At 46.8% G+C, this 23027-nt stretch overlaps 1 protein-coding gene across 4 annotated transcripts in view; it reads right to left on the bottom strand.

Annotated features, from left to right (window-relative positions):
- The window catches only part of FANCI (FA complementation group I), a 714639-nt gene that overhangs the window by 340359 nt on the left and 351253 nt on the right, over nucleotides 1-23027 (bottom strand). For all 4 annotated transcript variants that reach the window (XM_069222692.1, XM_069222696.1, XM_069222693.1 and 1 more), the window contains exons 21-22: nucleotides 17734-17916; nucleotides 17509-17630 (exon numbers count right to left, since the gene is read on the bottom strand). In XM_069222692.1, the coding sequence (XP_069078793.1) occupies nucleotides 17509-17630; nucleotides 17734-17916 (305 nt within the window). The remainder of the gene's footprint in view (nucleotides 1-17508; nucleotides 17631-17733; nucleotides 17917-23027) is intronic.

The raw sequence follows: 23027 nt of genomic DNA, 5'->3' as shown, positions 1-23027 counted from the left end.
GGAATCCGTCTTCAGTGCTTTGCAGTCAGTTGTTGTCTTTGCAGAATCCCCTATCTCGACTTTACTGTCTTTCTGGGGTAGTAGGGTAACTTTACTCCTACTTTTCAAGGTCTTGGTGTGGGGTATCTTGGACACCCTTAGTGTTTTCTTACACTTCCAGCGACCCTCTGCACACTACACTAGGCCTGGGGTCCATTTGTGGTTCGCATTCCACTTTTGGAGTATATGGTTTGTGTTGCCCCTAGGCCTATTGTCTCCTATTGCATTCTATTGTGTCCTACAGTGTTTGCACTACTTTTCTAACTGTTTGCTTACCTGATTTTGGTTTGTGTGTATATTTTGTGTATTTTACTTACCTCCTAAGGGAGTATATCCTCTGAGATACTTTTGGCATATTGTCACTAAAATAAAGTACCTTTATTTTTTGTAACTCTGAGTATTGTATTTTCTTATGATATAGTGCTATATGATGTAAGTGGTATAGTAGGAGCTTTGCATGTCTCCTAGTTCAGCCTAAGCTGCTCTGCTATAGCTACCTCTATCAGCCTAAGCTGCTAGAACACCTCTAATCTACTAATCAGGGATAACTGGACCTAGCACAAGGTGTGAGTACCACAAGGTACCCACTATAAGCCAGGCCAGCCTCCTACAGGTATGTACTGCCAATGATTTACTGCCATTGAATGTCCGCTGTAGTTATTCGTGGGTCATAATGTAGTGGTCGCAGTTCTGTTGGCGTAAAGGTATGGGTTTGGATATCGCCAGTTTATCACCGACCTTTGGGCTGGCAGACTTGTGTGTGTGGCTGTATAGTGACGGATTGTTATGTATGTGTCATGATATGGGTAGCGGTAATCCGCTATGTATACGGTATGTTGGCGGCAGTCGGCATGGCGGTAAGCGGTACTTACCGCCAACGTCATAATGAGGGCCAAAGTGTTTGTTATATTTTAAAAGGCAGTTGTTGGAGAAGGTGAAGAGAGCTTATGACTTGATCAAAGGAATCGCCCTTGTGAGAGTCAAGCAGACAAGAAGCTCTCTTGCAAGATACCAGAAGATCTTTTTGCTGCTGTTGTTGGTGTGCGTTTGCTGCCTGTAAAACTTATTTGTTGAATATTCATGGTGTTATATGTATATTTTCCTAATCAAGGGGCAGTTCGAAATGTAAGAATTTATTTTAATAACACATTAAGGTCAAAAAGTCCTACTGCACAATCAGACTCCTGATCCCTTAACCCCTTCTGTGCCGCAGACGTAGTGGTTACGTCCTGCGGCACAGTGCTGCTGTGCCGAGGACGTAACCACTACGTCCTCGGCACACAGCCCAGAGGGAGCGCTCTCGCTCCCTCTGTGTGCTTCCCCCCACCCCCCCAAAGTCAGGGATGGAAGGGGAAGCCCTTCCCCTTCCACCCCCGACCCCCCCACCCCCCCATAATGACGTCAGCGCGCGATCGCGCGCTGACTTCATTATGGGGATTTCGCCGCACAGGAAGCCATTTGCTTCCTGTGCGGCGACGAGGAAAGAGGTGAGTTCCTCTTCCCGGTGGGTGGGGGGTTTGGGCTAAAGAGGCACCGGGGGAAAGGAAAGGCTTTTCCTTTCCCCCGGTGTCTCTTTGAGCATTCCTGCTGCCCGATCGCATTGCGATCGGGCAGCAGGAATGCCCACTAGACACCAGGGATTTGTTTTTTTTGTTGTTTGCTCGTGTTTCTTGCTGGCGGGGAGCGGCCCCTTGGGCAAGGGTCGCTCCCCTTGTGGGGGCAATTAGTTACGGCCATTTCTGCCCCCTTTGGGGGCAGATTGGCCTACTTTTTAGGCGGATCTGCCCCCAAGGGGGGCAGAAACCACTGGATCACCAGGGATTTATATTTTCTGTGCAGGTATGTTGGGAGGGGGTGCCCCCTTGGGCAAGGGGCGCCCCCCCCAAGGGGGCAGAGAACTGTTGGCCATTTCTGCCCCCCTTGGGGGCAGATCGGCCTATTTTTTTTAGGTCCATCTGCCCCCAAGGGGGGCAGAAGCCACTTAGGCACCAGGGATTGTGTGTGTAGTGGATGGGGGGGCGCCCCCTTGGGCAAGGGTCGCTCCCCTTTGGGGGGCATGTCTTTTAGGGCCATTTCTGCCCCCCTTGAGGGCAGATCAGCCTATTATTTTTAGGTTGATCTGCCCCAAGGGGGGCAGAAACCACTAGAACGCCAGGGATGTTTTTTTATGTGTTTATTTTTGTGGGGGGGCGTCCCCTTGGGCACGGGGTGCCCCCCCAAGGGGGGCATTGACCTGTTGGCCATTTCTGCCCCCCCTGGGGGCAGATGGGCCTATTTTTCTAGACCCACCTGCCCCCAAGGGGGGCAGAAGCCACGTAGACACCAGGGATAGTGTGTGTGTGTGTGTGTGTTAGTGGATGGGGGGGGGCTTGGGCAAGGGTCGCCCCCCACTTTGGGGGCACATGTACCCAGGCCATTTCTGCACCCCTTGGAGACAGATCAGCCTATTATTTTTAGGCTGATCTGCCCCCAAGGGGGGCAGAAACCACTAGAACGCCAGGGATTTTTTTTTATGTGTTTATTTTTGTGGGGGGGTGTCCCCTTGGGCACGGGGCGCCCCCCCAAGGGGGGCATTGACCTGTTGGCCATTTCTGCCCCCCCTGGGGGCAGATGGGCCTATTTTTCTAGACCCACCTGCCCCCAAGGGGGGCAGAAGCCACGTAGACACCAGGGATAGTGTGTGTGTGTGTGTGAGTGTGTGTGTTAGTGGATGGGGGGGGGGCTTGGGCAAGGGTCGCCCCCCACTTTGGGGGCACATGTACCCAGGCCATTTCTGCACCCCTTGGAGACAGATCAGCCTATTATTTTTAGGCTGATCTGCCCCCAAGGGGGGCAGAAACCACTAGAACGGCAGGGATTTTTTTTATGTGTTTATTTTTGTGGGGGGGCGTCCCCTTGGGCACGGGGCGCCCCCCCAAGGGGGGCATTGACCTGTTGGCCATTTCTGCCCCCCCTGGGGGCAGATGGGCCTATTTTTCTAGACCCACCTGCCCCCAAGGGGGGCAGAAGCCACGTAGACACCAGGGATAGTGTGTGTGTGTGTGTGTGTGTTAGTGGATGGGGGGGGGCTTGGGCAAGGGTCGCCCCCCACTTTGGGGGCACATGTACCCAGGCCATTTCTGCACCCCTTGGAGACAGATCAGCCTATTATTTTTAGGCTGATCTGCCCCCAAGGGGGGCAGAAACCACTAGAACGCCAGGGATTTTTTTTTATGTGTTTATTTTTGTGGGGGGCATTGACCTGTTGGCCATTTCGGCCCCCCCTGGGGGCAGATGGGCCTATTTTTCTAGACCCACCTGCCCCCAATGGGGGCAGAAGCCACGTAGACACCAGGGATAGTGTGTGTGTGTGTGTGTGTTAGTGGATGGGGGGGGGGCTTGGGCAAGGGTCGCCCCCCACTTTGGGGGCACATGTACCCAGGCCATTTCTGCACCCCTTGGAGACAGATCAGCCTATTATTTTTAGGCTGATCTGCCCCCAAGGGGGGCAGAAACCACTAGAACGCCAGGGATTTTTTTTTATTTGTTTATTTTTGTGGGGGGGCGTCCCCTTGGTCACGGGGCGCCCCCCCAAGGGGGGCATTGACCTGTTGGCCATTTCTACACCCCCTGGGGGCAGATGGGCCTATTTTCTTAGGCCCACCTGCCCCCAAGGGGGCAGAAGCCACTTAGGCACCAGGGATAGTGTTGTGTGTGTTTTTTTTGTTTTTTTTTGTTTGAGGGCTGTCCCCTTTGGCAAGGGTCGCTCTACATGGGGACACAGTACTAAAGGTATTTTCTGGCTTCCTTGGGGCAGACAGGCCTATTTTTTTAGTAGGCCCATCTGCCCCTATGACAGAATCCACTTAGGCACCAATTTCTAAAATGTTTGATGGTGGGGTGTTTGTCAACTGAAGAAGTCTTTGCATTTGTGATAAAAAAAATGTTCCTCCTTTTTGTTCTAGTTCAAAGCTTTTGCTTTATTTGCTGTGGCTCCTTGCGGTTTTGGCGGTGGTTGACCTGCAGTTTGCACAGTTGCATGTTTTAGGTAAGTAAAAACAATTTACTCCAAAGGAGTATTGTTGCCATGCATAAATGACATGTTTGTAGGGGGTGTACTAAATGCAGGATTGTGTGTGAAATTGTCCTTAGGTTTGTGCACAATGATATTTGTTTTGTCTTATTTCTAATTTGCCTTTCTTTCTTTCTTTTTAGTGGGATATCATTGGTGATTGCTGTGTAGTTGCTGGTGAATCAAGCTTTTTCAGGCAAGTGAGCGGTATAGTTTTTGAGTTTGTAACTCTTACTAACAAAGCTACACTTTGTTACTTGTCTTACACAGTGCTGGTTGTTGGTGGTGAATTTGTCCAGTTAATTTTAGCAGGAGAGATCATGGCTAGCCGCAGGATGACCGCTCAGCAGGTGGTTGGTATGCTTTTTGAGTCACAGTCTGATCATGACTATGAGACGGACTCTGCATCTGAGGCAGAGGAGGAAGTCAGAGATTCTGGCAGTGATGTTTCTGTTGGAGGGGAATCTTCTGATGATGAAGCCACTCTCAGTGCAGATGAAGGTTCTGTTTTAGAGGAGGACATTGATGTGCCAATAGTGCAGCAACCTGGGGCTGAAAGGTTTCCCGTTATAAGACCTGATGTCTGGGTTGCCCCAAACATGGAGCAGCCAGGATTGCCTGCCTTTACTGGTCTCCCGGGGTGTAACGCCAATACAGAGAACTTTATGCCTATCAATTTCTTTGAGTTATTCATGGATGATGTGTTTTTGGAAGAGATTGTTGAGCAGACTAATTTGTATGCGGAGCAGCATTTGAGGGACAACGCTGCTAGACTTAGGCCACACTCTAGAGCTGCCCAGTGGATTCCCACAAATTTGGAGGAGATAAAAAAGTTTTTGGGTTTGACTTTTTTGATGGGGTTGATAAGGAAGCCGTCACTGGCTTCTTATTGGTCTACTAGTCCCTTGATGGCAACAGCTATATTTCCAGCTACCATGAGTCGTAATCGGTATTTGCTTCTTCTTAGGATGCTGCATTTTGTTGACAATGCATTAGCCTTGCCACGAGATCACCCAGATTCTGACCGTCTTTTAAGATTAGGCCTGTCCTTGATCATTTTGTAGATCGGTTTTCGGAGGTCTATGTTCCAGGCAAAGAGTTAAGTGTGGACGAGTCTTTGGTCCTCTTCAAGGGTCGTTTGGTTTTTAGGCAGTACATTCCTAGCAAAAGGGCACGATATGGAATTAAATTGTATATGCTGTCTGAAAGTAGGACAGGATATGTGTATAGTTTCCGTGTGTACACTGGTAGGGATTCCAATATTGACCCCCCTGGTTGTCCTCCCACTTTTGGAGTTACTGAGAAAATTGTGTGGGATCTTGGTAGACGACTGTTCAACAAAGGTCACCATTTGTATGTAGACAACTTCTACACTGGTGTGCAGTTGTTCAAGGAATTGTTTAGAGTGGACACAGTTGCTTGTGGCACAATCCGTTCTAACCGGAAAGGCTATCCAAGGGAGCTTGTCTGTAAAAAACTTGAGAGGGGACAGTGCTGTGCCTTGCGGAACGAGGAGCTGCTAGCTTTGAAATTTTCAGACAAGAGGGATGTCTACATGCTAAGTACCATCCATGATGAGAGTACTTCCCCTGTGACTGTTTGGGGCCAGGTTGCTGAAGTGTGCAAACCTGTGTGCATTTTAGATTATAATAAGCACATGGGAGGTGTAGATAGAGTTGACCAGAGGTTCGAACCTTATACTGCTATTCGTAAGTCTTATGTTTGGTATAAGAAGTTAGCACTTCACCTCTTCCACTTAGCAACCTTCAATGCTTTTATTGTGTTTAGGGATAGGTCTCCAGACTCAAAGATGACATTTGTGAAATTTCAGGAGTCAGTGATAGAGAGCCTTATTGTGGTGGAACAGGCCAGAGTTCCTAGAGAAGCAGTGGTGGAGGATGTGGCTAGATTGAAAGATCGCCACTTTGCTGAGCACATTCCTCCCACACCCAAAAAAGACTTTCCAGCTAAGAAATGTAGAGTGTGTTTTCGAAGAGGTATCCGGAGGGAGTCTCGAATGTACTGCCCAGATTGTCCTTCAAAGCCTGGGCTGTGTGTCGGTGCTTGTTTTAAGAATTACCACACCCAGAAGAATTTCTGGGAACAACCATGAGTGTAAACTCATGTCTGGTTTGTATTTTCATGTGTTTAGTTTCATGGTTAGCATTTCTGTCATGTTCTTAGTTAGAGCTTTTGTGTTTGTTGTTTTGTAATTCTTTCTACTTAGTTAGGGGTTCCTCTGTTTAAAAAAAATATATATATATGATGCCATTGTGTGTGGAGTGGGGCTTGGCTGAGACTGTACATATTGACTTGATGTTGGCTACTGCAACACACTGCCAGCCAAACACCAGTCCACACACTCCCATCAGCTGGTGTGATTGTTGTATCAGGCATGTGGGCGTATGTAAGTGATGGGCCCTTGAGTGGCGCAGTCTGTCGATGTGAGTGTTGTAATGTGCTGGGCCCGTGGCTGGCGGTGTGAATGGCCTTGTGTGTGTCATGTATGAAAGTTGTGTGAATGGACTGTAAAGCGGTTGGTGCCTTGTCGCGGCTTTACAGCTCACGAGCTGTGAGTCATTGGTTCAGTTTTTTGCCTTTCAGTTACTAACAGTGCTTTTCATTTTTGTGAAAGCTCTTGTTAGTAAAATTTGATCCACTGAACCATCACTCACCCTCGTGCCAAATCCAACCAGTATGTGTGGTAAAAATGACCAAACCTGCTCCGCTGTAATCAGGCGTCGCAGCACACCTATGACACGCTAGGTGCCTCAGGTGGGACCCCGATGATGAAGCATGCCACCAACTTGGTTGGTGGGTGAGGGGTCTTTTTCACATAACCTAAGTGTGTTTCTTTTCAAAATTTTAGTGTTTGGCACATCACGGACGTATGTGGGCACATCAAAACGATATATTACAAAACTATCTGTGTTTGGGGGGGGAGAGGGCACCTATGTTTTTGGTCCTGTGTGCGGCCTTCATCTAGGGAAACCTACCAAACCCAGACATTTTTTAAAACTAGACACCCCAAGGAGTCCAGGGAGGTGTGGCTTGCGTGGATCCCCCAACATTTTCTTACCCAGACTCCTCTGTTAACCTCAAAATGTGCTTAAAAAAAGCATATTTTCCTGACTTTTCTTCGTACGATCACCACTCCAGCACAAAATTCCTACTCCCCAGTGTTCCCCTCAGTCTCCCAAATAAAATGACACCTCACGTATGTGGGTCCCCAAAGCAGAGTCAGTCTAAAGATGTATAAAATAATATGTCCTTATAAACTCGCAGTGCTATCCCCTGTATCTCTACAAGTTTTGGGCCTTATTCTGTTGGAGGCACCTGGCCCACCCACACAAGTGAGGTATCATTTTTATCGGGAGACGTGGGGGAACGCTGGGTGGAAGGAAATTTGTGGCTCCTCTCAGATTCCAGAACTTTCTGCCACAGAAATGTGAGGAACATGTGTTTTTTTAGCCAATGTTTGAGGTTTGCAAAGGATTCTGGGTAACAGAACCAGGTCCGAGCCCCGCCAGTCACCCCTCCTTGGATTCCCCTAGGTCTCTAGTTTTCAGAAATGTACAGGTTTGGTAGGTTTCCCTAGGTGGCGGTTGAGCTACAGGCCAAAATCTACAGGTAGTCACTTTGCTAAAAACAGCTCTGTTTTCTGTGATATGTCCACGTTGTGTTTTGGGGCATATCCTGTCGCGGGCGCTAGGCCTACCCACGCAAGTGAGGTATCATTTTTATCGGGAGACGTGGGGGAACGCTGGGTGGAAGGAAATTTGTGGCTCCTCTCAGATTCCAGAACTTTCTGCCACAGAAATGTGAGGAACATGTGTTTTTATAGCCAATTTTTGAGGTTTGCAAAGGATTCTGGGTAACAGAACCAGGTCCGAGCCCCGCCAGTCACCCCTCCTTGGATTCCCCTAGGTCTCTAGTTTTCAGAAATGTACAGGTTTGGTAGGTTTCCCTAGGTGGCGGCTGAGCTACAGGCCAAAATCTACAGGTAGTCACTTTGCTAAAAACAGCTCTGTTTTCTGTGATATGTCCACGTTGTGTTTTGGGGCATATCCTGTCGCGGGCGCTAGGCCTACCCACGCAAGTGAGGTATCATTTTTATCGGGAGACGTGGGGGAACGCTGGGTGGAAGGAAATTTGTGGCTCCTCTCAGATTCCAGAACTTTCTGCCACAGAAATGTGAGGAACATGTGTTTTTTTAGCCAGTTTTTGAGGTTTGCAAAGGATTCTGGGTAACAGAACCAGGTCCGAGCCCCGCCAGTCACCCCTCCTTGGATTCCCCTAGGTCTCTAGTTTTCAGAAATGTACAGGTTTGGTAGGTTTCCCTAGGTGGCGGCTGAGCTACAGGCCAAAATCTACAGGTAGTCACTTTGCTAAAAACAGCTCTGTTTTCTGTGATATGTCCACGTTGTGTTTTGGGGCATATCCTGTCGCGGGCGCTAGGCCTACCCACGCAAGTGAGGTATCATTTTTATCGGGAGACGTGGGGGAACGCTGGGTGGAAGGAAATTTGTGGCTCCTCTCAGATTCCAGAACTTTCTGCCACAGAAATGTGAGGAACATGTGTTTTTTTAGCCAATTTTTGAGGTTTGCAAAGGATTCTGGGTAACAGAACCAGGTCCGAGCCCCGCCAGTCACCCCTCCTTGGATTCCCCTAGGTCTCTAGTTTTCAGAAATGTACAGGTTTGGTAGGTTTCCCTAGGTGGCGGCTGAGCTACAGGCCAAAATCTACAGGTAGTCACTTTGCTAAAAACAGCTCTGTTTTCTGTGATATGTCCACGTTGTGTTTTGGGGCATATCCTGTCGCGGGCGCTAGGCCTACCCACGCAAGTGAGGTATCATTTTTATCGGGAGACGTGGGGGAACGCTGGGTGGAAGGAAATTTGTGGCTCCTCTCAGATTCCAGAACTTTCTGCCACAGAAATGTGAGGAACATGTGTTTTTTTAGCCAATTTTTGAGGTTTGCAAAGGATTCTGGGTAACAGAACCAGGTCCGAGCCCCGCCAGTCACCCCTCCTTGGATTCCCCTAGGTCTCTAGTTTTCAGAAATGTACAGGTTTGGTAGGTTTCCCTAGGTGGCGGCTGAGCTACAGGCCAAAATCTACAGGTAGTCACTTTGCTAAAAACAGCTCTGTTTTCTGTGATATGTCCACGTTGTGTTTTGGGGCATATCCTGTCGCGGGCGCTAGGCCTACCCACGCAAGTGAGGTATCATTTTTATCGGGAGACGTGGGGGAACGCTGGGTGGAAGGAAATTTGTGGCTCCTCTCAGATTCCAGAACTTTCGGCCACAGAAATGTGAGGAACATGTGTTTTTTTAGCCAATTTTTGAGGTTTGCAAAGGATTCTGGGTAACAGAACCAGGTCCGAGCCCCGCCAGTCACCCCTCCTTGGATTCCCCTAGGTCTCTAGTTTTCAGAAATGTACAGGTTTGGTAGGTTTCCCTAGGTGGCGGCTGAGCTACAGGCCAAAATCTACAGGTAGTCACTTTGCTAAAAACAGCTCTGTTTTCTGTGATATGTCCACGTTGTGTTTTGGGGCATATCCTGTCGCGGGCGCTAGGCCTACCCACGCAAGTGAGGTATCATTTTTATCGGGAGACGTGGGGGAACGCTGGGTGGAAGGAAATTTGTGGCTCCTCTCAGATTCCAGAACTTTCTGCCACAGAAATGTGAGGAACATGTGTTTTTTTAGGCAATTTTTGAGGTTTGCAAAGGATTCTGGGTAACAGAACCAGGTCCGAGCCCCGCCAGTCACCCCTCCTTGGATTCCCCTAGGTCTCTAGTTTTCAGAAATGTACAGGTTTGGTAGGTTTCCCTAGGTGGCGGCTGAGCTACAGGCCAAAATCTACAGGTAGTCACTTTGCTAAAAACAGCTCTGTTTTCTGTGATATGTCCACGTTGTGTTTTGGGGCATATCCTGTCGCGGGCGCTAGGCCTACCCACGCAAGTGAGGTATCATTTTTATCGGGAGACGTGGGGGAACGCTGGGTGGAAGGAAATTTGTGGCTCCTCTCAGATTCCAGAACTTTCTGCCACAGAAATGTGAGGAACATGTGTTTTTTTAGCCAATTTTTGAGGTTTGCAAAGGATTCTGGGTAACAGAACCAGGTCCGAGCCCCGCCAGTCACCCCTCCTTGGATTCCCCTAGGTCTCTAGTTTTCAGAAATGTACAGGTTTGGTAGGTTTCCCTAGGTGGCGGCTGAGCTACAGGCCAAAATCTACAGGTAGTCACTTTGCTAAAAACAGCTCTGTTTTCTGTGATATGTCCACGTTGTGTTTTGGGGCATATCCTGTCGCGGGCGCTAGGCCTACCCACGCAAGTGAGGTATCATTTTTATCGGGAGACGTGGGGGAACGCTGGGTGGAAGGAAATTTGTGGCTCCTCTCAGATTCCAGAACTTTCGGCCACAGAAATGTGAGGAACATGTGTTTTTTTAGCCAATTTTTGAGGTTTGCAAAGGATTCTGGGTAACAGAACCAGGTCCGAGCCCCGCCAGTCACCCCTCCTTGGATTCCCCTAGGTCTCTAGTTTTCAGAAATGTACAGGTTTGGTAGGTTTCCCTAGGTGGCGGCTGAGCTACAGGCCAAAATCTACAGGTAGTCACTTTGCTAAAAACAGCTCTGTTTTCTGTGATATGTCCACGTTGTGTTTTGGGGCATATCCTGTCGCGGGCGCTAGGCCTACCCACGCAAGTGAGGTATCATTTTTATCGGGAGACGTGGGGGAACGCTGGGTGGAAGGAAATTTGTGGCTCCTCTCAGATTCCAGAACTTTCTGCCACAGAAATGTGAGGAACATGTGTTTTTTTAGCCAATTTTTGAGGTTTGCAAAGGATTCTGGGTAACAGAACCAGGTCCGAGCCCCGCCATTCACCCCTCCTTGGATTCCCCTAGGTCTCTAGTTTTCAGAAATGTACAGGTTTGGTAGGTTTCCCTAGGTGGCGGCTGAGCTACAGGCCAAAATCTACAGGTAGTCACTTTGCTAAAAACAGCTCTGTTTTCTGTGATATGTCCACGTTGTGTTTTGGGGCATATCCTGTCGCGGGCGCTAGGCCTACCCACGCAAGTGAGGTATCATTTTTATCGGGAGACGTGGGGGAACGCTGGGTGGAAGGAAATTTGTGGCTCCTCTCAGATTCCAGAACTTTCTGCCACAGAAATGTGAGGAACATGTGTTTTTTTAGCCAATTTTTGAGGTTTGCAAAGGATTCTGGGTAACAGAACCAGGTCCGAGCCCCGCCAGTCACCCCTCCTTGGATTCCCCTAGGTCTCTAGTTTTCAGAAATGTACAGGTTTGGTAGGTTTCCCTAGGTGGCGGCTGAGCTACAGGCCAAAATCTACAGGTAGTCACTTTGCTAAAAACAGCTCTGTTTTCTGTGATATGTCCACGTTGTGTTTTGGGGCATATCCTGTCGCGGGCGCTAGGCCTACCCACGCAAGTGAGGTATCATTTTTATCGGGAGACGTGGGGGAACGCTGGGTGGAAGGAAATTTGTGGCTCCTCTCAGATTCCAGAACTTTCTGCCACAGAAATGTGAGGAACATGTGTTTTTTTAGCCAATTTTTGAGGTTTGCAAAGGATTCTGGGTAACAGAACCAGGTCCGAGCCCCGCCAGTCACCCCTCCTTGGATTCCCCTAGGTCTCTAGTTTTCAGAAATGTACAGGTTTGGTAGGTTTCCCTAGGTGGCGGCTGAGCTACAGGCCAAAATCTACAGGTAGTCACTTTGCTAAAAACAGCTCTGTTTTCTGTGATATGTCCACGTTGTGTTTTGGGGCATATCCTGTCGCGGGCGCTAGGCCTACCCACGCAAGTGAGGTATCATTTTTATCGGGAGACGTGGGGGAACGCTGGGTGGAAGGAAATTTGTGGCTCCTCTCAGATTCCAGAACTTTCTGCCACAGAAATGTGAGGAACATGTGTTTTTTTAGCCAATTTTTGAGGTTTGCAAAGGATTCTGGGTAACAGAACCAGGTCCGAGCCCCGCCAGTCACCCCTCCTTCGATTCCCCTAGGTCTCTAGTTTTCACAAATGTACAGGTTTGGTAGGTTTCCCTAGGTGGCGGCTGAGCTACAGGCCAAAATCTACAGGTAGTCACTTTGCTAAAAACAGCTCTGTTTTCTGTGATATGTCCAAGTTGTGTTTTGGGGCATATCCTGTCGCGGGCGCTAGGCCTACCCACGCAAGTGAGGTATCATTTTTATCGGGAGACGTGGGGGAACGCTGGGTGGAAGGAAATTTGTGGCTCCTCTTAGATTCCAGAACTTTCTGCCACAGAAATGTGAGGAACATGTGTTTTTTTAGCCAATTTTTGAGGTTTGCAAAGGATTCTGGGTAACAGAACCAGGTCCGAGCCCCGCCAGTCACCCCTCCTTGGATTCCTCTAGGTCTCTAGTTTTCAGAAATGTACAGGTTTGGTAGGTTTCCCTAGGTGGCGGCTGAGCTACAGGCCAAAATCTACAGGTAGTCACTTTGCTAAAAACAGCTCTGTTTTCTGTGATATGTCCACGTTGTGTTTTGGGGCATATCCTGTCGCGGGCGCTAGGCCTACCCACGCAAGTGAGGTATCATTTTTATCGGGAGACGTGGGGGAACGCTGGGTGGAAGGAAATTTGTGGCTCCTCTCAGATTCCAGAACTTTCTGCCACAGAAATGTGAGGAACATGTGTTTTTTTAGCCAATTTTTGAGGTTTGCAAAGGATTCTGGGTAACAGAACCAGGTCCGAGCCCCGCCAGTCACCCCTCCTTGGATTCCCCTAGGTCTCTAGTTTTCAGAAATGTACAGGTTTGGTAGGTTTCCCTAGGTGGCGGCTGAGCTACAGGCCAAAATCTACAGGTAGTCACTTTGCTAAAAACAGCTCTGTTTTCTGTGATATGTCCACGTTGTGTTTTGGGGCATATCCTGTCGCGGGCGCTAGGCCTACCCACGCAAGTGAGGTATCATTTTTATCGGGAGACGTGGGGGAACGCTGGGTGGAAGGAAATTTGTGGCTCCTCTCAGATTCCAGAACTTTCGGCCACAGAAATGTGAGGAACATGTGTTTTTTTAGCCAATTTTTGAGGTTTGCAAAGGATTCTGGGTAACAGAACCAGGTCCGAGCCCCGCCAGTCACCCCTCCTTGGATTCCCCTAGGTCTCTAGTTTTCAGAAATGTACAGGTTTGGTAGGTTTCCCTAGGTGGCGGCTGAGCTACAGGCCAAAATCTACAGGTAGTCACTTTGCTAAAAACAGCTCTGTTTTCTGTGATATGTCCACGTTGTGTTTTGGGGCATATCCTGTCGCGGGCGCTAGGCCTACCCACGCAAGTGAGGTATCATTTTTATCGGGAGACGTGGGGGAACGCTGGGTGGAAGGAAATTTGTGGCTCCTCTCAGATTCCAGAACTTTCTGCCACAGAAATGTGAGGAACATGTGTTTTTTTAGGCAATTTTTGAGGTTTGCAAAGGATTCTGGGTAACAGAACCAGGTCCGAGCCCCGCCAGTCACCCCTCCTTGGATTCCCCTAGGTCTCTAGTTTTCAGAAATGTACAGGTTTGGTAGGTTTCCCTAGGTGGCGGCTGAGCTACAGGCCAAAATCTACAGGTAGTCACTTTGCTAAAAACAGCTCTGTTTTCTGTGATATGTCCACGTTGTGTTTTGGGGCATATCCTGTCGCGGGCGCTAGGCCTACCCACGCAAGTGAGGTATCATTTTTATCGGGAGACGTGGGGGAACGCTGGGTGGAAGGAAATTTGTGGCTCCTCTCAGATTCCAGAACTTTCTGCCACAGAAATGTGAGGAACATGTGTTTTTTTAGCCAATTTTTGAGGTTTGCAAAGGATTCTGGGTAACAGAACCAGGTCCGAGCCCCGCCAGTCACCCCTCCTTGGATTCCCCTAGGTCTCTAGTTTTCAGAAATGTACAGGTTTGGTAGGTTTCCCTAGGTGGCGGCTGAGCTACAGGCCAAAATCTACAGGTAGTCACTTTGCTAAAAACAGCTCTGTTTTCTGTGATATGTCCACGTTGTGTTTTGGGGCATATCCTGTCGCGGGCGCTAGGCCTACCCACGCAAGTGAGGTATCATTTTTATCGGGAGACGTGGGGGAACGCTGGGTGGAAGGAAATTTGTGGCTCCTCTCAGATTCCAGAACTTTCTGCCACAGAAATGTGAGGAACATGTGTTTTTTTAGCCAATTTTTGAGGTTTGCAAAGGATTCTGGGTAACAGAACCAGGTCCGAGCCCCGCCATTCACCCCTCCTTGGATTCCCCTAGGTCTCTAGTTTTCAGAAATGTACAGGTTTGGTAGGTTTCCCTAGGTGGCGGCTGAGCTACAGGCCAAAATCTACAGGTAGTCACTTTGCTAAAAACAGCTCTGTTTTCTGTGATATGTCCACGTTGTGTTTTGGGGCATATCCTGTCGCGGGCGCTAGGCCTACCCACGCAAGTGAGGTATCATTTTTATCGGGAGACGTGGGGGAACGCTGGGTGGAAGGAAATTTGTGGCTCCTCTCAGATTCCAGAACTTTCTGCCACAGAAATGTGAGGAACATGTGTTTTTTTAGCCAATTTTTGAGGTTTGCAAAGGATTCTGGGTAACAGAACCAGGTCCGAGCCCCGCCAGTCACCCCTCCTTGGATTCCCCAAGGTCTCTAGTTTTCAGAAATGTACAGGTTTGGTAGGTTTCCCTAGGTGGCGGCTGAGCTACAGGCCAAAATCTACAGGTAGTCACTTTGCTAAAAACAGCTCTGTTTTCTGTGATATGTCCACGTTGTGTTTTGGGGCATATCCTGTCGCGGGCGCTAGGCCTACCCACGCAAGTGAGGTATCATTTTTATCGGGAGACGTGGGGGAACGCTGGGTGGAAGGAAATTTGTGGCTCCTCTCAGATTCCAGAACTTTCGGCCACAGAAATGTGAGGAACATGTGTTTTTTTAGCCAATTTTTGAGGTTTGCAAAGGATTCTGGGTAACAGAACCAGGTCCGAGCCCCGCCAGTCACCCCTCCTTCGATTCCCCTAGGTCTCTAGTTTTCACAAATGTACAGGTTTGGTAGGTTTCCCTAGGTGGCGGCTGAGCTACAGGCCAAAATCTACAGGTAGTCACTTTGCTAAAAACAGCTCTGTTTTCTGTGATATGTCCACGTTGTGTTTTGGGGCATATCCTGTCGCGGGCGCTAGGCCTACCCACGCAAGTGAGGTATCATTTTTATCGGGAGACGTGGGGGAACGCTGGGTGGAAGGAAATTTGTGGCTCCTCTTAGATTCCAGAACTTTCTGCCACAGAAATGTGAGGAACATGTGTTTTTTTAGCCAATTTTTGAGGTTTGCAAAGGATTCTGGGTAACAGAACCAGGTCCGAGCCCCGCCAGTCACCCCTCCTTGGATTCCTCTAGGTCTCTAGTTTTCAGAAATGTACAGGTTTGGTAGGTTTCCCTAGGTGGCGGCTGAGCTACAGGCCAAAATCTACAGGTAGTCACTTTGCTAAAAACAGCTCTGTTTTCTGTGATATGTCCACGTTGTGTTTTGGGGCATATCCTGTCGCGGGCGCTAGGCCTACCCACGCAAGTGAGGTATCATTTTTATCGGGAGACGTGGGGGAACGCTGGGTGGAAGGAAATTTGTGGCTCCTCTCAGATTCCAGAACTTTCTGCCACAGAAATGTGAGGAACATGTGTTTTTTTAGCCAATTTTTGAGGTTTGCAAAGGATTCTGGGTAACAGAACCAGGTCCGAGCCCCGCCAGTCACCCCTCCTTGGATTCCCCTAGGTCTCTAGTTTTCAGAAATGTACAGGTTTGGTAGGTTTCCCTAGGTGGCGGCTGAGCTAGAGGCCAAAATCTACAGGTAGTCACTTTGCTAAAAACAGCTCTGTTTTCTGTGATATGTCCACGTTGTGTTTTGGGGCATATCCTGTCGCGGGCGCTAGGCCTACCCACACAAGTGAGGTACCATTTTTATCGGGAGACTTGGGGGAATATAGATTAGCAAAACAAGTACTATTGCCCCTTGTCTTTCTCTACATTTTTTCCTTCCAAATATAGGAGTGTGTGTAAAAAAGACATCTATTTGAGAAATTCCCTGTAATTCACGTGCTACTATGGTCACCCCGGAATTCAGAGATGTGCAAATAACCACTGCTCCTCAACACCTTATCTTGTGCCCTTTTTGGAAATGCAAAGGTTTTCTTGATAGCAATTTTTTACTCCTTATATTTCAGCAAATGAATTGCTGTATACCCGGTATAGAATGAAAACGCACTGCAGGGTGCAGCTCATTTATTGGCTCTGGGTTCCTCGGGTTCTTGATGAACCTACAAACCCTATATATCCCCGCAACCAGAGGAGTCCAGCAGACGTAACGGTATATTGCTTTCGATAATCTGACATTGCAGGGAAAAGTTACAGAGTAAAACGTAGAGAAAAATTGATGGTTTTTTCACCTCAATTTCAATATTTTTCTTTTTCAGCTGTTATTTTCTGTAGGAAACCCTTGTAGGATCTACACAAATGACCCCTTGCTGAATTCAGAATTTTGTCTACTTTTCAGAAATGTTTAGGTTTCTGGGATCCAGCATTGGTTTCATGACCATTCCTGTCACTGACTGGAAGGAGGCTGAAAGCACAAAAAATTGCACAAATGGGGTATGCCCCAGTAAAATGCCAAAATTGTGTTGAAAAATTGGGTTTTCTGATTCAAGTCTGCCTGTTCCTGAAAGCTGGGAAGCTGCTGAGTTTAGCACCGCAAACCCTTTGTTGATGCCATTTTCAGGGGAAAAACCACAAGCCTCCTTCTGCAGCCACTTTTTCCAATTGTTTTGAAAAAAACGAAAATTTCACTGTATTTTGGCCAATTTCTTGGCCTCCTTCAGGGGAACCCACAAAGTCTGGGTACCTTTAGAATCCCTAGGATGTTGGAAAAAAAGGACGCAAATTTGGCTTGGTTAGCTTATGTGGACAAAAAGTTATGAGGGCCTAAGCGCGAACTGCCCCGAATAGGCAAAAAAAGGCCTGGCACAGGAGGGGGAAAAGGCCTGGCAGCGAAGGGGTTAACTGAGGCATGGTTGGTTACCTAATGATGTCACCCTGATTCAGTTCTATCATAGCTCATTAAGCTCCTTCCACCTGTCAAGACAACAATGGCACATCCTTTCCCTGGACAGTGAGCACACTTATCACTTCACATCTTGTCAGATACTCACTGTCTTTTCTGTTAAAAGTATTGTCTCAATCTTCAAAATACTGAATACCACGTGCACTCCACCCCACCCTCGTGATCAACAACTGGGTAGAGTTTTGGTCCGACCCAGAGCACACTACACCTCCCTAGAATTATCAACATACATCAATATTTCATTGTTTCAATGCTTTACTAGTCTTCTTTTCTGAAATGGAAAGCGAGAAATGCAGTATACCCCTAGATATCTTACCTATAGTTCCCTATGGTAAAGTTGTGCTCCATCAGAACTTCACAAACGCCCATGACCAAAATGGCGTAGATATTGTTTTTGACACCAACACTGGAGGTAGATGAGAAATCTGCAGACTTATCCTTAAAGGTAAACAAGCAAGCAATTAAAAACTAGAATCGTTTTCCAAAATAAATTGGTTGGGGATGTACGTAGCATCTGATTATCTAAAATTGCTCTACATACCAATTCAAAATCCTCCAAATCACTTTTGATCATTCGTCTTGTGATAGACTCCAGCATTTCATCCAAGTCGTGTTGTAGTCCCATGTCATCATCATCATCATCTTCATCTTCTAACCCCTTAGTCTGACGCACACGGGTGTTGTACCAGGCCAGACAGTGCTGGACACAGCATATTAAATGTGCCTATTACAGACAACGGTGAAGCTGTTAGCACCCAACTACTAAAAAAAACTCATAATACCACAAATGCATAATTGCATAGCCTGAATTGCATAGGCAGAAGGAAAATATTCTGTAGAAGTTTCTTATTCAAATGTTTCTATTTCAAGAGGTTTATACGGTTGTGTAACACAAAAACATGGAAGAGGCAGAATCAAAACCTCCTTTAAATCTTGAAAATGTAGCTGAGTTTTTTTTTTAACAATCACTTGCATAAATACGGAAGAGGCAAAAGCAAAACCTTCTTTAAATCTTGAAATGTGGCAGGGGCTGTTTAACAGAATTAGAATTTGCATCCTAAAGCACTGCAGAGCAGACATCTCCAAGTTTTTAGGATAAGCTGATACATAAGAAAAGCAGCAGACTTTAAAAAGAATAGTGAAAGATTAGTTTGAAGTATCTTAAAACATTGGCAAGTGCAGGGCACCGATAGTTATTTGGCATTCTTTATCTCCTGGGCAAAGGCTGATGTTAGGTAGATGGTGAAAGATTAGGTAGCACAAAATACAAAAGGATTTAGGTAAGTGGAAATTGGAGGTGCAGTCGCTCCTATGGAGCATTCAATAGTCCCCCCAGAATCCTCATCTTCCATTTTTATCAACTTGTACAACAACAAAGAACTTATTCTCTAGTATGTTTTCTCTTTTTTGCTCCGAATCAAGTCAAAGATAAGGATGTCACCCTCAGGAGGGTAATGCCAGTAATGCAAGGAAGGTTATTGCACTTAATTGCTCAAAAACAAGATTATTACCTACCTAAACTACATACATGGGGCTGGGCACCAACCAATTTACCATTAGCAACAATGTCAATAATATGAAATAGGATCAAAGCCACAGCATTCCATTCCTCGGCTAGGATGGGAAAAATCACAAAAGAACACCCTTTGTGGGTATGGAAGTGCTACAAAATGTGGGGGGTTAGTAGTTAGCGTCACTAAAACAGGGAATTTGAAAGGAGAGGGTGAACTGAAGACATTCTCTCAATTGGAAGGAGTACAATCTGGCCCTCACACAGCAATAAATAGCTACAGGACGATCACGCCTTGGTGACATACTTGGAAGACAAACTGCAAAGTGTCACTTATGCACTAACGGGAAGGAACGATTCGACCAGACCATAGACAGAGCAACTAAAGTAAAGTTACTACACATGGCTTACTAGCATAGAAGTAGATTGTACAACTAAACTTACTTCAAAGGGCATACCAGCTTAGAAGTAGACTGTGTACAATGGACTTGATATCGGATGCCAGATGTTTCAAGTACTGAGAGTCAACCTTCTTCCACATCCCTTGGACATGCAGAAATATTAAATGTTTTTGGGATGAGGTGGTATCCGAACTGTCAGTCGTACTTGATACTTTGACATCACTGACACTGCAATTCGCATTACAGGATGTTCCAAATTACCGCAACCTGAGCAGAAATAGGCTGTCACTCTGCTCCCAGGAATTCATGATGGTGCAGAGAAACATAACAGGGAGTTTGAACACGTGAGGCTCATCATAAGGGAGAAATAGTGTGATAGTGTAGGAGGCTGGCCTGGCTTGTAGTGGGTACCAGAGGTACTTACGCCTTGTACCAGGTCCAGTTATCCCTTATTAGTGTAGAAGAGGTGTTTCTAGCAGCTTAGGCTGATAGAAGGTAGCTATGGCAAAGCAGCTTAGGCTGAACTAGGAGACATGTAAACCTCCCTACTATACCACTGGTGTCATATGCACAATATCATAAGAAAACACAATACACAGAATTACTAAAAATAAAGGTACTTTATTTTTATGACAATATGCCAAAAGTATATCAGTGAGTATCCTCGGTATGAGGATAAGTTATATACACAAGATATATATACACAAACCAAAATTAGGTAAGTAATAGAAAGAAAAATAATGCAAACAGTGTAGAATTACAATAGATTGCAATAGGAGCACATAGGTATAGGGGCAACACAAACCATATACTCCAAAAGTGGAATGCGAACCACGAATGGACCCCAAACCTATGTGAGCTTGTAGAGGGTCACTGGGAATGTAAGAAAACGGTGAGGGTTAGAAAAATAGCCCACCCCAAAAAATGTAGGTGTAAAGTGCACCTACTACCCCCAGACAGCACAGAAGTCGTGATAGGGGGATTCTGCAGGAAGAACAAACACCAGCAATGCAACAACAGTGGATTTCCGGACCTGAGTACCTGTAAGACAAGGGGACCAAGTCCAATAGTCGCGACAGTGTCGAGAGCGGGCAGGAACCCAGGAAATACCAGCTGAGGGTGCAAGGAAGCTGCCACCGGATGGAAGAAGCTTGGAGTTCTGCAAGAAAGAAGAGAGCTAGGGACTTCTCCTTTGGAAGACGGATGTCCCACGACGCGATGAAGCTTGCACGCAGAAAGACCGCAAGCAAGCCTTGCTAGCTGCAAGGGTCGCAGTACAGGTTTTTGGGTGCTGCTGTGGCCCAGGAGGGACCAGGATGTCGCCACTTGGAGAAGGAGACGGGGGTGGGGTGCCCAGAAACTCGGGGAGCCCTCACAGAAGCAGGCAGCACACTCAAAAGTACCTGAACAGGCACTTGGAAGGAAAGGGAACCGGAGTCCACAGGAAGTCACAAAAGGGAGTTCCACCCCGCCGGAGGACAACTCAGAAGGTTGTGCACTGCAGGATAGATTGTCGGGGACCCAGGCTTGGCTGTGCACGAAGGAAATCCTGGAAGAGTGCACAGGAGCGGGAGCAGCTGCAAATCATGCGGTACCCAGCAATGCAGTCTAGCGTGGGGAGGCAAGGACTTACCTCCACCAAACTTGGACTGAAGAGTCACTGGACTGAGGGAGTCACTTGGACAGAGTTGCTGAGTTCCAGGGACCACGCTCGTCAGGCTGAGAGGGGACCCAGAGGACCAGTGATGCAGTCTTTTGGTGCCTGCGTTAGTAGGGGGAAGATTCCATCGACCAATGGGAGGTTTCTTCAGAGCTCCTGTTGCAGGGAGGAGGCAGGCTACCCCTAGAGCATGCACCACCTGGAAACAGTTGAGAAACCCGGCAGGATGAGGCGATACAAGGTTGCTAGTAGTCGTCTTGCTACTTTGTTGCGGTTTTGCTGGCGTCCTGAGCAGTCAGCGGTCGATCCATTGGCAGAAGGTGAAGAGGGAGATGCAGAGGAACTCTGGTGAGCTCTTGCATTCGTTATCTGAAGAATTCCCCAAAGCAGAGACCCTAAATAGCCAGAAAAGGAGGTTTGGCTACCAAGGAAGGTAAGAGCCTATCAGAAGGAGTCTCTGACGTCACCTGTTGGCACTGGCCATTCAGAGCAGTCCACAGGGCATCACACAGGGAACACATACAGGGCACATACTTATGAGCACTGGGGCCCTGCCTGGCAGGGTCCCAGTGACACAGACAAAAACAACATATATACAGTGATATATGGGGGTAACATGCCAGGCAAGATGGTACTTTCCTACAGATAGCATCAATCAATGCATGCAGGCTGAAAGACTAGCTCATCAAAGCAGGGTATGCCCTCAGAAATGTGAGACAATACGGGGACTGTGGAAAATCTTATGGCTTAGATAGGGTAGGAATAAATCAAAACACTTTCTGAAAATCATCTCTTCAAGTTAGATCTAAGATCCACAATCAACCAATGGAAATTTAGGAATGGAATGGAAATTTATAAAGGGTTCAGAAATGCTCCTTTAGATCAAGGTTTTGATATATCCTCTACCCTAGAAGATCATTCAAGCCCAGGATCAGTGCATCTGTAATTATTCATTTACAACACTATGATACTCACCATAGAATCAGACTTGTATCTCCACACATGTCCATGTAGAAAGTATAAACGTATAGCAAATAAAGACCTATGAAATACTATGCCCTATTGCTATATCGGGCAGTCGGGCATGTGGCATCCTATTAATCATAACAAATATATGTGTTGCTTCTAAAAATAATTTCCTTCTTTTCGTAAGATGCGTCAAAGCTGGTAATTTAGTTTAAGACTTAGTGAATCCATTTGTCCTAAAACTAGCCTTAAATAAGTACACCATTTGAGAAACTATTTCTGCTGTTGATGCACACACCCCTAGTCAATACTGTAGGAACTGCAAGTTCTGCTGAGAAACAGTTTGTATAAGGTGAATGAGAAAGGTCCTGCATTAAACCCAATGCATACCGTACTTTTCTGAAGAGCAGATTATTTTAGAACTGAAAATCAAACAAAAGAAAACTGTACTGTTGTTCTCATACATGTGAAGATTACACTGTGAGTCACAGAAAGGCAAGATAAATGTAGAAAAGAGGATAGAAAAGAGCAGATGTGAAAGGGAAGAACATGAAGAAAACCGGTCCTGGTAGTCAATAAGTCTGGTTTATAAAAGTGACTCTTAACCTTGTCTGTAGTATTGTGGATTGGCGAGTAGGTAGATGCAAAAAGTGCTTGATGAAGGAATGCAAGGATGAGTAATGGATTACAGCATCTATCTTTCCACCTATTAATTCATTTGTGCACTTGGTGACTTTGTCCATACAGATACAGTCCTCAATCAATAAAGTGATAATTCGAGTTATAAACCAGACCTATTGGCTTTCCCATTCTTTGTTTTCTACAGCATTGACATACTTGGAGAATAATTTAGGTATTTTAATTGTGAACACAAAACTATTAGAACTCTAAATGCAAAGAAATCAAGAACTGGGAAAGTAAGTAGTTCTGGCTTTAATGTGCTAAAGCAGGGAAGCAAAAATTGCATGTCTGTGTCTGCATATGTTAAAACTTTAAAGTCAGATATACTGTCTTTGTTAATGCCTATTTATATAGGCTATCAATATTTTTAGATTCTGTGTACAAAACCTAAATAATTAATCCAAGTCTCTGAGTTTAGAGTTATCAAGCTGACAATTGTCCTTAGGTAGGATTCCCCCTAATACTATGACAAATGGTTTTCTCTTTAATGCTGAAAAGGTTATGAATTAAAGTGTAGTTAGAGGTCCAATACAGGTACGTTATTATTCTCATAGCAAAATGGTGTCGCCAAATCACAATCAGCAAGTCCAGATGAAAGAAAGTCATTTGAGGCTATT

Source organism: Pleurodeles waltl, chromosome 3_1 (assembly GCF_031143425.1).
Source record: "Pleurodeles waltl isolate 20211129_DDA chromosome 3_1, aPleWal1.hap1.20221129, whole genome shotgun sequence".
Taxonomy (NCBI): Eukaryota; Metazoa; Chordata; class Amphibia; order Caudata; family Salamandridae; genus Pleurodeles; species Pleurodeles waltl.
The sequence above is the reverse complement of the archived record's forward strand: the minus strand, read 5'-3'. Positions and strand labels throughout refer to the sequence as shown.